The 18,502-nt window shown below is 38.1% G+C and overlaps 1 protein-coding gene across 2 annotated transcripts in view; it reads left to right on the forward strand.

Moving 5' to 3' along the window:
* BCAS3 (breast carcinoma amplified sequence 3) overlaps positions 1-18,502 on the forward strand; it is a 701,971-nt gene that overhangs the window by 245,137 nt on the left and 438,332 nt on the right. For both annotated transcript variants that reach the window (XM_006832356.1, XM_006832357.1), the window contains exon 14: positions 4,873-5,006. In XM_006832356.1, the coding sequence (XP_006832419.1) occupies positions 4,873-5,006 (134 nt within the window). The remainder of the gene's footprint in view (positions 1-4,872; positions 5,007-18,502) is intronic.

The raw sequence follows: 18,502 nt of genomic DNA on the forward strand, positions 1-18,502 counted from the left end.
CTGGGCACGTTGTAGCCCCATTTTAGGTATTCCAGTCAGTTATAGGCAGAATTCGGACTTACAAGCTTTCTATGGTGATGCTTTTCGCTATTCCTTTCTCTCCACCTCCAGTGTCTATTTTATAATACACTGCAAGGAAAACCAAGATTCTCTGTATCCCAGAACCCAGTTGTTCCCAGGTGGTGCATATATCATTATTTACCTCTGTCTCACTTAGCCCATTGAGACCTGTCTGATTGTTCTCCCATGTGCTTTTGTTCTTCCCTTCCCCTCTCCCTACTTGTATATTGCCCCCTCCCTAGCACCAAATCAGTTGGCTGTATGTAGATTCGTTAATTTCTGGATTCTCGACTCTGTTCCATTGATCTATGTATCTTTCATTGTACCAGTGCCAAGCTGTTTTGAGCACTGTAGCCATGTAATAAATTTTGAAGTCGGGAAGTGACAGGCCTCCAACCTTATTCTTCTTCTTAAGCAGTGCTTTGCTTATCCTGTGTTTCTTTCCTTTCCATATAAAGTTTGTAATTTTTTCTCATCTCTTTGAAGAATGTCGTTGGGATTTAGATTGGGATTGCATTATATGTGTAAATTGCTTTGGTCAGTATTGACATTTTCACAATGTTAAGTCTTCCTAGCCAGGAACATGGTACATTCTTCCAGTTTTGTAAGTCTCTTTTGGTGTCTTGTAGTAGTGTTTTGTAGTTTTCTTTGTATAAGTCCTGTGTTTCTCTGGCTACATTTATTCCTAGATATTTCATCCTTTGGGTAGCTATTGTAAATGGTATTGCTTTCCTAATGTCCTTTTCAATGCTGTCATTTTTGGTATGGAGAAATCCAACAGAATTTTGTTTGTTGATCTTATATCCTGCCATATCTGTTGGCCGTTTGGTTTTAAGTGGATACTGTCTCTTTAAATTTCGAGGAGATCTATGAACATGCGTAGTAGAACCCTCCAAGGGTGGGCCTGGAGTATCCACTAGCTCAGGCACCCCTATAGTTACCAGAATGGAGGTACGCAGACAACAAGGGACCAACCAAAAGTTACCAAAAAAAAAAAAAGAAAAAAAAAAGAATGTCCACACCTCTGTCTCTGCGGCTGTTCAGGCATCCGTGGCTGTTCTGATCCTTTCCCCGCTTGGCCCCACACAAAATGGCGGCTCCTGGAGCAGCTGAGCGTCCCGAACCAGGAAGCAATAGATTTCTTGCTTCTGCCACAACCTCTCCAGCTGTAAGTCTTCCAACCTTCTAAATATTCCTTTATATGTGGTTCAGAGTACTGGGACCATTCCCTGAGTCTTCTTGGTCCTGTATTCTTTGTTGTTCTCGGCAGAGCTCACCACTACACGTCCACCCGATCCGCCATCTTTTTCCGGAAGTCTGGTGTTATCTATGTTGAGGACATTCAACCAGGAAGTTGTTCATAGAGGACCTTAATGGAGCTGGTTTTGGTTCTATAAGGACCTTGGGGAGCTAGGGACTGATTGACTGGTCTAATGGTTGTCTCCTGGTACTGTGGTTGTTTGTTGGTTCCTTGGGTTCTCTGTGTCTGGAACCGAGCCGGCCTAAATTCAGACACCAAAGCAATGCAGCTGATCCTGATTCATACTAGCATGGTTCCTAATTCCTGAAGAGCAGGGTCTACACTGGGGGTGGATAAAGGTGGTAGCTAGCCACCCACAGCTGGTCAGCTGTTCACCAGCAAGTCTCCCTCTCTTACTGTCCCTGCTTAGATTCTCCTCTCAGCAAATGCTCAATCTACTTCTATAACTTTCACTCTGAATGAAGTCAGGGTCCCAGGATTTTTGTCTATGTCTATTTCATTTGGTCTCTCATATCTTTGTTGTACAGGGTCCATATAGTGTGTCTTCTTAGTCAGCCATTTTTCTGGAAGTCCTGTGATACATCTTTTAACATCTGCTCTTATGATCTGATTTCCTGTTAATATTATTTGACCAACTCAACAAATGTTGGACTTGAGATGATTTATAATGTTACTTTGATGAGTAAGAAAATATCAGTTTATTTTAATAAATGGAAATGAGTGTCACATTTGTTTTTAGCATTGCTAGCCACCACTTATCTCTCAGCTTGTAGGACTTTGGTGGCTTGTGTATTGCTGTGATTCTGGCAGCGGTACCACCAGTATTTTAAATATCATCAGGGTTACCCATGTTTGACAGGTTTCAGTGGAACGTCCAGATTAAGAAAGACTAGGGAAAAAGAGAGGCAGACTCTTTCAGAATGTTTAGCCAAGCCACTGCAAAACTTAGGAAAAACAGAAGAACATTATCAGATATAGTGTTGAAAGACGAGCCCTTCAGGTTGGAAGGGACTCAAAATATTACTGGGGAAGAGCTTCCTCCTCAAAGTAGAGCTGACCATGATGATGCAAATGGAGAAAAGCTTTCAGGACCTTCATTTGCTGGTTGGACACAACTCAAAATGAGGAGAAGCACCTGGAAACAGCCAGTAAAAATAGAAATATGGAATACATGAACTATGTGTCTAGGCATATTAGAAGTTGTCAAAAATGAGATGCATAAACATTGGTATCCTAGACATTAAGTGAGCTGAAATGGACTGGTGTTGGCCATTTTGAATCTGACAATCATATGGTTTACTATGCTGGAAATGACAGATTGAAGAGGACTGGTGTCCTATTCATGACTAAAAAGAACATTTCAAGATCTAAAAGTAGAACGCTCTCTGTGATAGGATAATATCCATACACCTACAAGAACGCCCAGTTAATACTATCATTATTCAAATTTATGCACCAACCACTAAAGCCAGTGATAATGAAATTGAAGAATCATACCAACTTCTTCAGTCTGAAATTGATCAGTGACTTATACCTTTTTTAAACAGCATAAAAGTTACACCTCACCAGATGAATACACAGAGATCAAATTGACTACTTCTGTGGGAAGAGACAGTTGAAAAGTTCAGTATAATTCTCCAAAACAAGGCCAGGGCCCACTGTGAAAAAGGCCATCAGTTGCTCTTATGCAGTTCAGACTGAAGCTGAAGCAAGTCTGCGAGAACCAAAATATGAGTATATCCTACCTGGAGTTAAGAGACCATCTCAAGAACAGATTTGATGATTTATACACTAATGATCAAAGACCAGAAGAGCTATGGGATGACATCAAGAGCATTTTACAAGAATAAAGCAAAAGGAAAGAAAAGACCAGTGTGGATGTCAGAAGAAACTCTGAAACTTCTGTAAAGTGTTCAAGAGCAAAGATACCAGTTTGAGGACTAGGGTGTGCCTGACTCAAACAATGGTGTTTTCAATAACACAGACCATGAAAGAATTGATACATTTGAGTTATGGCAATAGAGAAGAATAGTAAAAGTGCCATAGACTGCCAGAATAAATAAATCAGTATTGGAAGAAGTACAGCCAGAATGCTCCTTCGAACCAGGATGATAAGACTTTGTCTCTCTTACTTTAGACATGTTTATCAGGGAGGGACTAAGGAGCTCTGGCAGAGTAGGTTCGGGCTGCGAACCTTAAGGTCAGCAGTTCGAAACTACCAGCTGCTCTGCGGGAGAGAGATGAGGCTTTCTGTTCCCATAAAGATTTACAGTTTTGGAAACCCTGTTTAGGGTCGCAACTGACTTGACAGCACTTAACAACAACAATCAGGAGGGACTAGTCCCCAGAGAAGAGCATCTTGCTTGGTAAAGTGGAGGGTCAGCAAAAAAGAGGAAGACTCACAGCCAAATGGATTGGCACCATAGCAGCAGCAGTGAACTCAAGTATAACAATTGTGAGGATGTTGCAGGACCGGACAGTATTTTATTCTGTTTTGCCTAGGGTCACCTTGGGTTGTAATCAACTCAACGGCACCTAAAAACAATAACAACATTCCTAGACAAAACCAGATTATAAGAAAGCCAAGTATTTCCTATTACCATAAATAAGAGGTGAACTGATCCTAAAAGAAACTTATTTACTAACGAGAATTAGTATTGGCGTGGCTAAGCACTGACCTGCTAACCTAAAGGTGTAGTCTGTTCAAATCCACCAGACATTCTTCAGAAACCCTTTACAATGTTGCCATGAGTTGGAACTGATTCAATGGCACTTAACAATAATATATATTATTAGGAGGAAGAAAAAGACAGATTATTTTTGAAATATGTAATTTTCAATATATTTTTCAATCTCCATTCTTCATTTCTACATAGGATTGAGCATGTCTAATTTTTATAAAAACCAAATTAATCTGTTAGTTTATAGTCTTCTCTTACCAGTTTCTAGCTGTGTGTTAAGTATCTTAATCTTTTCATACCTGTTTGTTTATTTGTAAACATGATACAAGTATTGCTGTTTAATATGTGGAAATCACTTAGAATGCTGCTATTGTTGTTGTTGTTATGTGCTGTGGAGTCAGTTCCCACCCATAGCCACCCTGTACAGGGTTTCCAAGGCTGTAAATCTTTACAGGAGCAGAACGCTTCATCTTTTCCCACGGAGTGACTGGTAGTTTCGAACTGCAGACCTTAAGGTTCACAGCCCAATTTGTAACCACTATGCTACCAGAGCTCCTTACATCAGCCTATGCAAGTTACCAATTATTGTCATGCTTTTTGTCTGTTATTGCTGATTCCATGATTGTCTTTTCATAGTAACGTTGCTCTCAAAAAACCATATACATTTAGTTCTCTCACTGTGCTCCTATATTGATTTTCCATTTGCATAGGAAAAAACATATTGTTTTAATTTTGTGTTTTAGAAAGTTTTATACATCTTTGGCAGTGTTTTTCACGTGGTAATATTTGAAAGCATGATTAGTAGTTTTAAAATATTTTATCCATATACATAATAATTTTTCTTTTTATCCTTTACTATTTGTCTTCTAGGAATGCTTCTAGTCACAACAGACACACTTGGCCATGACTTCCATGTCTTCCAAATTCTGACTCATCCTTGGGCCTCATCACAAAGTGCTGTCCATCATCTATATACGCTGCACAGGGGAGAGACTGAAGCCAAAGTAAGTCTTCTAGAAAGTCTTCTCTTTATATAATGTGGCACCGAATCTAGCCAGTCGATGATACCAATTGGAGATTTATGTTAGTGAGTAAGTATTGTTCTCTGTGGTAAAACTGGAATAATTAATAAAATATATGTCTTATTTCGCACCCACATTAATTACACAAGTTATAGCATAAGACCTTATTGTTAAAATTATCTTTGATAGAAGTAATATTTACCTATAGGAAATCAGCAAATGGTATAAGTCAGGACTTTTTCTTTAGAGAACCAGGTGTTTTTTGTTGTTATAAAATATATGAGGGTGAGTTAAAATCATCCACATTCTGGTTATGTTAAAATGCCTCTCCACGTCCATGGCTGGTGACAACATGGAGCGTGCACGTGAAATGATTCTGTTGAATGGATGAGTGACAGTGGATTAAGTGGCAAATCCCTTCCTGGCTCTGCCTATGAAATACTCCACGACAGATTTGGGTTTTGTGATATGGTTATCAAAACACCTCATGGAAGATCATAAACAGAAGTGTTTGGACATCTGCAAACAAAGTTTGAACTAACACTTGAAGAAAGGTAAAGATTTATTAAATACAGTCATTACTGGTGATGAGATATGGATTCATCACTATCAGCTTGAGAGTAAATGGCAGAGTGTGGAACAGAAACATTCTCAATCACCAAGCAAGAAAAAGTTCAAAGATCAGCATCAACAGGCATGTTGATGCTTATAATTTTCTGGGATTCTCAAGGACCAGTGTTGAAACACTCCCAGGAAAAAGGTTCAACAATTCATTGTGCTCATTGTAGTAAGATGTTCACTAAAGAGCTGAAGCCTAGACTTGGGATTGAATGCACAGAATTGCTACCCAAGGGTGTTGTGATCTTCCTGACAATGCACACCCCCACTGTTGACACTGCACAAACTTAATTTGAGGTGTTAAAGTATCCTCTCTGATCCCCTGAAAGCAGCCCTTCAAGGATGAAGATTTACCACTGATAAAGAAGTGAAGACAATGGTACATTTGTGGCTCACAACTCAGTCAAAAACATTTTTTAATAAGGTAATATGAAAGCATGTTGACAAATGGACAAAGTATATTGAAAAGTAATGATGCATTTGTCATTTCTAAAAGTTGATTAAGATAAATTCTACAGCCAGAGTGCAGATAATTTTTGACTCACACTTATATGTAACATAAAATTTGCCATTTGAACCATTTTTATAGGTGCAATTCAGATGCATTAATTCCACTCAGTGTTTGTGCAACCATCACCAATAGTTTTTCATCACTCCCCAATAGGACACTGAGCACATTAAGCAGTAATTTTCTGCACCCCATTTCCATCTGTAGACCCTGAGAATCTTTAATCTACTTTCTGTCTCTATGAAATGACCTATTCTTCCTATTTCAAATAAGAGGGATCATAACAATATTTTCTTATTTATGACTGATTGATGTTACTCAGCATAATGTTTTTAAGGTTCTAATATGTCTTAATAGCCATGCAGTTTTCTTCCCAAGTAATATTAAGGAAAAACCCAGTGCATTGATTGGTAGAATCTTGGTATTTTTATAGTCTGAAATCTATTTGAATTCACTTGTCAGTTTTATAATGGCTAAATCTTGAATCATTAAGCCTCTACCATATATTTTTCCTCCTTGTTGTTTCCCATTGCTTCAGTTCATAAAAGTTTACATATGTGAATGGATTTTCATCTTTTTTTGTCATCTCAGATATTTTATTCTGCAGTTAAATTGGTAAATTTTCAATTTTGGCACTGAAAAAGGTTCCTAAACTATCACCATTGAGTATTTTATTCAAACCAGCTGCTCCTGGTTGAGCGCAACCTAGAGAATGGAATTTTAGCCATTAAATCAATATTTTTTATTTCTTCTAATATCCATCAGGCAAATGATCATTTATGTGTAAGTTTTATTTCATTTATGTTTCATTGTGTTGATACTCAAGTTCTTGTAAATACAATTTCTTCCCTCTGGAAGGAATATGTATCTGGAAGCTCTGGTAGTGCTGTGGCTAAAGCACTTGATTGCCAACCGGAAGTACAATGGTTTGAACCCACAGGCTGCTCCTTGGGAGAAAAATGTGGCATTCTGCTTCCGTTGAATTGACTCCATAGCAGTGTGTTTCTCTTTTTTTAAGGAATTTTTGTTGTTGTTGTTGCTAATTGCCATCAAGTCAGTTCTGACTCATAGGGACCCTATATAAGGTTTTCGTGGGGCAGCTGGTGAGTTTTAACCGTGGACCTTACAATTCAAACCAGTGTTTTAGTCGAGTGCTTATTCTACACTGCCACACACCAGGGCTCCTTTAAAAGGAATACTTATTCATATTAATCTTCTTGAGGGTTTTTGCTGTTGCTAAGTGTCATAGAGTTGGTCCCGACTTATAGCAACCCTTGTGTAGGGTTTCCAAGGAGCAGCTGTTGAGCTTACATCGCTGACCTTTTAGTTCAAACCCACCTTGCAATCCAGTGCATTAACCTGCAGTGCCACACCAGAACTCATTCATTGATGGTGTGGACTGTTAATTATACCAAAATTTTCACAATACCTACCATAAGTATGTCCAAAGTTTCTATTAAGCTTAATGAAACTGATCTTTCTATCAACATATCAGATTGTTGTTGTTGTTGTTGAGTGCTGTGGACTTGGTTCCAACTCATAGCGATCATGTATATGATTTCCAAGGAGCAGCTGGTGGGTTTGAACCTCGGACCGTATGGTTTGCAGTCCAGTGCTTTTTCTGTGGCACCATACCAGGAGTCTACATTTCAGATTGTTGTTGTTATTGTTGTTAAGTGCCATCAAGTCGGTTCTGACTCAGCGATCCTGTATAGGGTTTCTGAGGCCTTAAATCTTCACAGGAGCAGAAAGTCTCATATTTCTCAAATGGAGCACTGACAGGCTCAAACCACAGACCTTGTAGTCCGCATTCCAGCCCTTATCATATGGAAAGTATATTATTTTGGTCATGACTTATGCTTTTCATTTATGCTTGTTCATATTCCTTTGTCCCTCTCCTTCGTCCCTCTCCTTCTTGTCCAATTGTAGTTAGTCCTTTTCTTCTTTCTATCACTAGTCTTACAACTGTATGATAACAGTTGTTATTTTGTGTTTTGAATATTAAATTGTGGCCTATTGGCCTAAGTTGTGATATAAATCATTGTTTTCTGATTTCTTTCTTGATCTATGATGGGGCTTCAGAAATTCATGGACAAATGGAATGGAACGATAATGGAATTTTTCCACAAACTTTTTGCAGCTTCCTTGTATTCTTTGATCCATTGATTGTGTATTGTTTAATTTCTAATTTTGTCCCATTGTGGATAGAGAAAATACTTGGTGCCATTTTGAAGCTCCTCTCTTTTGAAACTTATTGAGATTTTTTTGTGTGACCTAGCATATAGTCTGTCTGTTCATGTGCACTGGCAAATGTGTGTTCTTGTTGGTTTGGGTATATTGTAAGTGTCTATTACATCTCCTTGGTTCATGTTGTTCTTGTTAGGTACCTTTGAGTTGGCTCTGACTCATAGCAAACTTATACACAACAGAATGAAACACTGCCTGGTACTGCGCCATCCTCACATTCATGGATATGTTTGAGCCTGTTGTAGCTGCCACTGCATTAATCCATCGCATTGAAAGTCTTCTTTTTCACTGACCCTCCACTTTGCCAAGTATGACATCCTTCTCCAGAGACTGGACCCTTCTGATAATATTTCCAAAGTGTGACAGACAAGTGGTGGCAGCTCGTTCACATTGTTGTTCAAGACCTTTACTTCCTTCTTGATGTTATTTCTAAATGTTTTGTACATTATTGATAGTTATGTGTTGTAGACTTTTAACTATTGTAGAACTCTCCATTTCTTGAGTATTTGCTTCATATATTTTGGGGCTTTGATATTAGGTTCCTATATACTTATTATTGTTTGCTATATTTTGATAAATTGAGCTTTTCATTATTACATGAGTCTCTTTTGTCACTTACGAAAGATGTTGACGAGTCTGTTTTGTCTTTTGTGACTTTCTGTCTTTTGCTGGTAGTATTTTGTGTGTCTTATACCACCTTTTCCCCAAATATTGTCTCCTTCACTTCCTCAAATAGTCAAATTGATGTTAGGTAGTGTGAACCCTTCTTTTTTCCCTTTTTTGTACATATTTTAGATGTTTTCTTTGGTTACCTTGAGGATATAACTATTTAAATGATGAAAATCTAGGTTAAATTGATACCAACATACTTTGTGTGTGTGTGTGAAACATTTTGTTGTTATTCCTCTTCATGTTGTCCAACATGAATCTTAGGCCTTCAGATTTTTTTTTATCCTTTTTTGTGTTTGCTCTTCTATCTTAGTAGTGTTGAGAGATTTATCTTCTAGCTCAGTAGTTTAGCTTGTATCTCTTCAATTCTACTCCTTTGCCCTTTCAGTGTATTGTCCATTTCTGATATTCTGTTATTAATCATTTGGACCTCTTTCTGTAGGTTTTGAATTGTTTGCATTGCTGTATCTATCTTATTTGAATGTTCCTGTATTGCTTTCCTGACTTCTTTTTTCAACTCCATTGCATAGTGTTTTGATACATTTTATAGTCATTTTTCTGAATTCCTTCTCAGGCATTTCCAAAGCCTGCCCATCGTCAAGTATGGAGTGTAGGTCTACTTCCAGCAAATTTGCCCAGTCACTTTATCTCGTTTCTGGACATATGCTGATATGGTGATCTGCTTCTGTTTTTTGGGAATATTCAGGATGTTATCTGTGGCCTTAATACTTAGATAGGTGTGTATTTTGGTATTTCTTATGGTTTTTGATTGCCTCCAGGTAGATGTGATCAGGAGATGGTCTTCCCTTTCCACTCTTCTACCTGAGAAATTTCAAGATGCCCGTGCCATAACTCAGGATTTAATTTTCGGCCTGTTTCCTTTTTAGTCTGCCTGTCCCATTCCACAATCTCTGTTCAGGCCCTTTTTCTGGTTATAAACAGTTCAGGGCCAGCTGTGACCATTTGTTTTTAAGTGGAAACTGTCTCTTTAAATTTTGAGGAGATCTGTGCCCATGTGTAGTAGACCTCTCCAGGGGTGTGATATCCACTCGGTCAGGCACCCCTGTAGTCACCAGAATGGAGTTGCATAGACAGTGAGAGACCAATGAACAGATACCAAAAAAAAAAAAAAAAAACCCACAAAAAACAAGAATTTCCACACCTGTACCTCCGCGGTTCTGTCAGGTGTCCGTGGCTGCTCTGATCCTTCCCCTCAATATGGCGGCTCCAGGAGCAGCTGAGCTTCTTGAACTAGAAAGCAATGGATTTCTTGATTTTGCTACAAATTCCCTTAGCTATAAGCCTTCCAACCTTCTAAATATTCCTTTATATGTGGTTCAGAGTTCTGGCACCATCCCCTGAGGCTGCTTGGTTCATTATTCTGTGTTGTTGCTGACAGAGCTCCTCACTGCACTTCCAACTGATCCACCATCTTGTTTGTTCTACCAGTTATCTTTTTTTTAAAGCAATTAAAAAATTTTTTAATTGTGAATTAGGTGAAGGTTTACCGAGCAGATAACTAGCTTTACATCCAACCTTTTGTTTAGTCACATTGGTTGCCCTCCTCTCAATAAGGCATTACTTATCCCAGTTTCTCAGAGAGTTCTCTTTTCTAGATATGCCTTTTAGGTTATTATCCAGTGTCCTTTAATTTCTATCCAAAGACCTTCTTTTAGCATATCTCGTAGGGCAGGATTAGTCATCCCAAACTCCCACAATCTTTGTTTATACTGGGAATGTCTTGTTGGGTTAAAAAATTCTTAGTTGCCAGTTTTCTTCTTTTAACACTTTAAATATGTCATTTCACCACCTCTGACATCCAAGATTTCTGAGGGAAATTGGTACGTAATCCTATTAGAATGTACAAAGTATGAATCTAGGAAAATTGGAAGTTGTCAAAAATGAAATGGAATGAGTATCTTAGGCATTAGAGAGCTGAAATGCACTGATAATGGCCATTTTGAATCTGACAACCACTATACTGGAAAAGACAAATTGAAGAGCAATGGTGTCATATTCATCACCAAAAAGAACATTTGAAGATTTTTCTTGAATTATAATGCTGTCTGTGATAGAATATTATCCATACGCTTACATGGAAAACGGGAGTCCTGGTGTGGTGCTGGGAGTTAACTTGCTGTTCTACAAAGTCAGTTTGAACAACAAGATTGTGCTCATGAGGAACCTGTGCATAGACTATACGGCTGTCATTCAAACAGAACAAGGGGACACTGAATGGTTTAAATTTAGGAAAGCTGTGTGCCAGGGCTGTTGTCTCTCATTATACTTATTCTGTCTGTGTGCTCGGCAAATAATCAGAGAAAATGGATTACATGAAGAAGAATATAGTATCAGGATCAGAGGTAGACCTGTTATATGCAGATAGTACAACCATGCTAGCAGAAAACAAATAGGATGTAAAATACTGATGACAATTGAAGTCCACAACCTTTGGTATGGTTTGCATCTCAGTGTAAAGAAAACAGAACTCTGCACCATTGGAACAATAAATAACATCATGATAAGTGAAGAAAGATTGAAGTTGTCAAAGGCTTCATTTTGCTTATATCCACCATCAACCCTCATGGAAGCAGCGGTCAAAAAATCAAATTGCATAGTGCATTAAGCAAATCTGCTGCACAAAACCTCTTCATAGTGTTCAAGAGCAAAGATTTCAGTTTGAGGACTAAAGTGCACCTGATGCTGATCCAAGCCATGGTATTTTCAATAGCTCATATGCATGTGAAAGTTAAACAGTGAATAAGGAAGATTGTTGTACACTTGATGCATTTGAGTTATGGTGTTACAGAAAAATATTAAAAGTACCATGGATGACTAGGAGAACAAACAAATCTGTGTTGGAAAAAGTACAACCAGAGTACTCCTTGGAAGCCAGGATGGCAAGACTTCCTCTCTTATACTAAGAACGTATTGTTAGGAGGAGAATCCTGGAGAAGGATATCATGCTAGGTAAAGTGGAGGGGTAGAGAAAAAGAGAAAGATCCCCAACGGGATGGATTGACACAGTGGCAGCAGTGAGGATGGCGCAGAACCAAATAGTGTTTCATTCTGTTGTGCATAAAAGTCACTATGAGTGTAATGGACTTAAAGGCACCTACCAACAACAGTCTCACTGAAGATTCTTTGTGACAATTTGCTTCTCTCTTTCTGCATTCAGGATTCTCTCTTTACTTTTTGTTTTCAAGAGTTCCATTATGTACCTTGTTAGGTATTTTACTGCAGAAGAGGTTCCAGATTTGTCCACTGAAAGGCCATTAACTTGACATCTGTGCTCTTTTGCCATATTTCCATTATTCTCTCAGCACTTATGTTGGTGCAACTACCTTACATACTGTTAATTTAGTCAGTTTGATTTTGGTTCTTTTGTGTGTCAGTTTTAAATGATATGTTAACTGAACAAGATGGAGCATTTTAAGTTAAGGTTTAATTATTTAGTATGCTTCTGGACACAATTTGTTTCTTAACTCATTTTACATACCTTTCCTAGTCTGTACTATTCAGTGGTATTCTTTACCTCATCTATAAAACTTACTGCTATTTTGAATACTTTAAGCATTTAAAACAGATTTTTAATACTTTGTGTGTATTATTACACTTACCATTAAATGTGCCTACTAGAACAACCTGGATACAGAAGTCAAGCTTAACAATTGTTGTTAAGCTTCTTAGTCTCTCTTCTCTCAGAATGTTGTTTTCAAGTGCCATTGAGTCATTTCTGACTCATAGTAACCCTGTGTAGGGTTTCCAAGGAGCACTTGGTGGGTTTGAGCCACTTACCTTGTGGGTAGAAATCCAGTACTTATCCTACAGTGCCACACTAGGACTCTCCTTAGAATGTTGGTAAATACCATCAAGTCCCTGTATAGGGTTTCTGAGGAGCAGCTGGTGGGTTTGAACTGCAGGCCTTATAGTTCTCAGATCCTACAGTGCCACACCAGGAGTCCTTTCCTTAGAATAATGCCTTGCATATGGTAGGTTGGCAACTGTTTGCGGCTGCTAGTCAGAAAACTAAATACAAATTATTGTAATGATTTAGAAATTGGAAATTTCTAAATACCAAACATTAACATCTAGGGAATTCTACCTGATCAAAAGTAGGTAAATGCAGAACAGAACTCTTACGGAATTCAGATTTTCTTGAGCCATGAAGTCTGGTTAAATCCCAGAAATCATGGCCCTGAGATAATATTTAAACATTCAACCACAAATATCCTAGAAGTCTTAAAGACAAACAATAGTTACATAGTAAAAAATGTTTGCTCTGGATATCATGCTCCCTTAAGAGCCAGCTCTATGGTGTCAAATTCCTAACAGCAACTTGAGAGATTCAATAGGAAATCTAGAGGGCAGTGGACATATGTTAATGGAGGAGGAACAATGTGAAAAAGGAGGATAAAAACGATTGCACGACTTGAAAAATGTTATGAATGTCACTGAATTGCACATGTATTATTAAAGTGGTATATGTACAACAACAGAAAGAAATTTTTAAAAAATATAAGAAATCTCAGTTTGGGACCATAAAATGACTTTTTATATGATCATACTGGAAATCATTTTGAAATGCTTTCCAGAATACAAGGAACCCAGGTGGCACAGTAGTTAAAGTGCTCGACCGCAGCAGCCATTCTGAGGGGCAATGCTGCGGCAGCCTACCTCTGTAAAATTCAGAGCTCTGGAAGCCTGTGGGCAGTTCTGCTCTGTGCTGTATGGTTGCCAGGAGTCAAAATGGACTTGACAGCAAAACCTACTTGGATTGTTTTTGTGTTTTAGGTGGCGTGCAGCGGAGGGCTGGGGTGGGAGTTGTAGAATACAACACTGACAATGAAATCTATATGGCACATGAATGAGCTGGCCTTTTTGAGTATTTCAAAATTATGTCATTCTGGATTTTTCTAGGAACTCTGAGGGTACTTTAATCAGGCAAAGGGAGAAAAAAAATCAAGTATGTGGATCTGATTATGTTGAATTAAGTTGTTTTGTGGTCTATGACTTGGAATATCATCAGCATCTGACAGTAATTTTCCTCATAAATCACATATGCAGTAAGAAAAATATTCCTTCTCTTTAGCAGTAAAGTCATCTGTGCTGTAAACTTTATAAACATTTTGTTAATATATCTCCTTAATGTCTCGCTGAAACGCAAGCACTTTGTACTTACCATGCTTCTTTTGGTAAATGGCAAACTTTCTTGGAAACATCTGTGAAGTAAATAAGTGTCTAACAGCATTACTTTTATTGTATCTGAGTTGTGCTGCAAAATTATATGATTAATGATCAATATATCTTTAATCAAGGAGTTCTGGTAGCATAGTGATTACGAGTTGGGTTGCCAACTTCAAGGTCAGCAGTTCAAAACTACCAGCCGTTCTGCGGGAGAAAGATGAGGCATTCTGCTCCTGTAAAGATTTACAGCCTTGGAAACCCTGTACAGGGTTGCTATGAGTCAGAACTGACTCCACGGTACTTAACAACAACAACAACAACAACAATATCTTTAATCAAGGGAGAACAACTGGGTATATTATTAAATACGTAACTATTTGATTGTGATTTCAGATAAAAACAAGTAATTTCTTTTTAATCTATGTATGTCCCAGAGGAGCCTTCTTGGTCCTGTACCTTAAACACTGGACCACAAGGTCGGCTTGAACCAAAGGATGATGGTTCAAACTCACCAGTTGCTCTTTGGAAACCCTCTACCAGATCGTTCTGAGTTGAAACTGACTCAACAGCACTAAACAATAACCATACTGACCTTTATTAAACTTTAACTGGACTGTCTATATTTTCATTTGTTAAGACTAAAATCCATCTGTATGACCTCATGTGAGTTTCTTCATTCTTTTTGAAAAAAATAATTGCTTTCTTGTGATATAATTCACATAGCATAATAATTATACCTTTATAGCTTACAATTTGGTGGGGTTCTCTATATGCACAGAGTCATGCTACATTATCATTATCAAATTTCAGAAACTTTTATCACCACCAAACGGAACCTCTTACTCATTAATATTTTCCTTCTTCCTCTCTCAGCCCTTCTCTTTGTATGAATGCTGTTCAGTAGTTATATAACCCAGGACAAGCTCCCTCCTTTCTCAGGCTTCAGGTTTTTCTTCTGTACAATGGAGCCATTACCAATCTCATAGAGTTGATTTGAGGAATTATCAGAAATAACATATGTATGTGGAACATTTAGCATGGTACCTGGAAAAATTCATGTCAAATAAAAAGCCAACATTAGGGCTTCTACTTTGGGGAAGGGAGTCTTGATGTGGAGCTGTTGGATAAACACTGAACTGTTAGCTGCAAGGTTGGCAGTTCAAACCCACCTCCTGTTCTTTGGAAAGCCTATACTGGGTTACCATGAGTCAGAACTGCCTCGACGGCACTTAACAACAACAACCCTCCTGGAAGGACCTGGATTTACCTTCCTGACAGAAACAAGAAAGTAGTGGGAAAAAACCCCCAATGGTTTTCCAGTTATTGTGTATGAAGCGATGAATTTGAGTGATCCTTTAAAGATGGGAATCAAGTGGTAAGTTTACTGTCTTGAATTTTCAAGACATGTTCCAAGGAGAGGAAACTCAGGTGAAGCTGCAGACTAAGTTAATGAGATAGAGCTACGAGTCCATGAAGGTCAAGGGCCTGGGTCTCTTAGGATTGAGTACCAGAGAGAAGAGAAAGGTCACTGGGATCTGCAGAGAGCCTTCCAAGTATTTATCTGAGTATCAACCATTGTATGCTCATGAGAATATACTGAATGCTGGCAAAAACCCATAATCTTGATCAGAAAGGACAAAGTAAAAGTATCTTCTTTTAAAGATGACAGGACTTTATATGTGGAGAAGCTAATGGATTCTACAAAAACATTAGAATAAGTGATTTTAAGGGAGCGCTGTTGTCACTGTCAGATAGCCATTGGACTGAGAACCACAAGGTTGTTATTTGAAACCTACCAGCCATTCCATGGGAGAAAGATGAAGTTTACTGCTCCCATAAATGTTTACAACCTTGAAACCCTATACACAGTCACTATGAGTCAAAATGGACTCCATGGCACCTAACAACAAATAATTTTAATAATATTGCAGGATACTAGATCTATATATAAAAATCAGATTTTTACGTACTGGCTACAATAAACTACAGAACACAGAAAGCTACAGAACTCTGCTAAAAGACATTAAAGAAAACCTAAGTAAATGAAGCATTAAATCATATTTGTGAGCTGGATCAGTTTATTGTTACATTGCCATTTCTCTCCAATTGGATGTGTAGATTCAGTGAAATTCCCATTAGTAGTCCAGCAGGTTATTTTGGTAGCAAATTGACAAGGTGATTCTAAAATACGTGTGGAAATGCACCAGACCTAAGCGGATCAAAACAACTTAGCGTCGGGAGTGATAGAATCGTGAATTGTTAAAGCTACCCTCAGATCGATACCAGTTCCTGGCTACTCCATATGTGCAGAGTAGAAATGCCTCATAGGGTTTCAAGGCTGTCCCCTTTGGGAAGCAGACTGTCAGGTCTGTCTTCACCTCTGGATGAGTTTGAGCTGCCAACCATTCTCACCACCCAGGGAATGTAGTGATATCTCATTCTAGTCTTATATTTTCTTGTTTAGTGTGTACTTTGAATTCATTCCATTCTGTGAGTCAAATATGCTTTTTTGCATTTAACAAAACGTTGTACATAATTGAAAGCACTCTTTTTAGACATTTTGTGTTCTAAATGAGTTCTATATGTCTGTATGTTCTATATGTCTGCCATATTAGATTTTTGTTGCCCCAAATTCTATATGTTTGGATTTTCAAGCCAATAGTTTATATAAAATGGATAAACATTTTCCAATTAAATAATTACTGCAATATGCTAATAATATGTGTAAATATATTAAGCTCTCAGGAGTCTCCGTTGGTTTCTAATAGCCAAATTTTCTATCATTACAATGAAAACAAGTGAGAGATAAATAGGCCAAATAATACAGGCCTCATTTAAGAACCAGTAAATTATGTAAGCTAATTAAATTGAATTAAGCACTCTGTAGTTTTCATTTTTACTATTAGTTAATAACTTGGACATTGTGTACTTAAAAGTCTAAATTGATCATTTTGTATATCCTCATTAGGATTCTTAGACTGAATTAGGTACTGTTTGCTTGAGGTTTTCTGTCTTTCTATGCTACACTGTTATGCTCAGTGAAGGAAAAGAACATCTGGTTATAATTTTTACTAATGTTATATTCCAGTCACTTGTTTAACCCAACCCCAGATGTGAAGTCAGTGAAGATGGGCACAGATAACGATGCTAGTTTAGGTTTCCTAGCAACTGGTTATCTTCTTTAGAACTTAGGATAGCAGAGGCATCTTTAAGAACTGAGGGGTCAATGAAATGAAATCACAAACTATTAAAAGAGGCTCTGGATATTCCCTTTTTAACAAACTGGTTAGTGTTCCTTTATTATTATTATTATTATTTTTAAATAGCTTTATTGAAACACAATTCACCTACATTAAAGTTTACCCTTTCTTGCACATACAATTCAGTGGCTTTTAGTATGTTCATAGAATTGTGTATTGATTTAATTCCAGAACATGCTTATCACCCCAAGAAGAACTTCCCATTGCATTCCTTGGCAATTAATAATCTGGTTTTTTTCTTCTATGGTTTTCCTGTTCTGGACATTTTATATAATTGGAATTATATGTGGGAAGGAAGTACAGTGACTCTAGAGGATAAGCACTGGACTATGAACCACATGCTTGGTGGTTCGAGCCCCACCAGCCACTCCACAGCAGAACAATTAGGATTTTCTGTCCCCACAAAGATTTGCAGCCTTGGAAACCCTATACATGGTCATTGTGAGTCAGACTCAAAATGATGACATGTAACAACAACAACAACAATAATATGCAGGAAAAAAGGTACCTACTGGTCCATAATGAAAATATTATGGAAATTGTTCTCATTCAGTCTTTTGGTGCCATGCTGGAGTTGATCCCTGGCCATTGCCCCCAGCTTGACACTTATACCTATGCCAGCCTTATTGCTCTGCCTGAGGCTACCTTGCTAGGTAGTCCTAGGCATCTAAGAAGTGCATTATTGGGATAATGAAATCGGTGTTGGAAGTACAGCCAGGATGGTGTGACTTCGTCTCTCATACTTCACACATGCTATCAGGAGGGACCAGTCCTTGAAGAAGACATCGTGCTTAATAAAGTAGAGATTGGCAAAAAAGAGGAAGCCCCTCAATGAGATGGATGGACACAGTGGCAGCGGTAATGGCTCAAACCTAACAGTTGTGAAGATGTGCAGGACTGGACCAGGCAGTGTTTGGTTCTGTTGTACTTGAGTCTGAACTGACTGGATGGCACCTAACAATAGCACCTTTGTCCTTGTACTTCCCACT

Source organism: Chrysochloris asiatica, unplaced genomic scaffold (genome assembly GCF_000296735.1).
Source record: "Chrysochloris asiatica unplaced genomic scaffold, ChrAsi1.0 scaffold00007, whole genome shotgun sequence".
In the NCBI taxonomy this organism is placed as follows: domain Eukaryota; kingdom Metazoa; phylum Chordata; class Mammalia; order Afrosoricida; family Chrysochloridae; genus Chrysochloris; species Chrysochloris asiatica.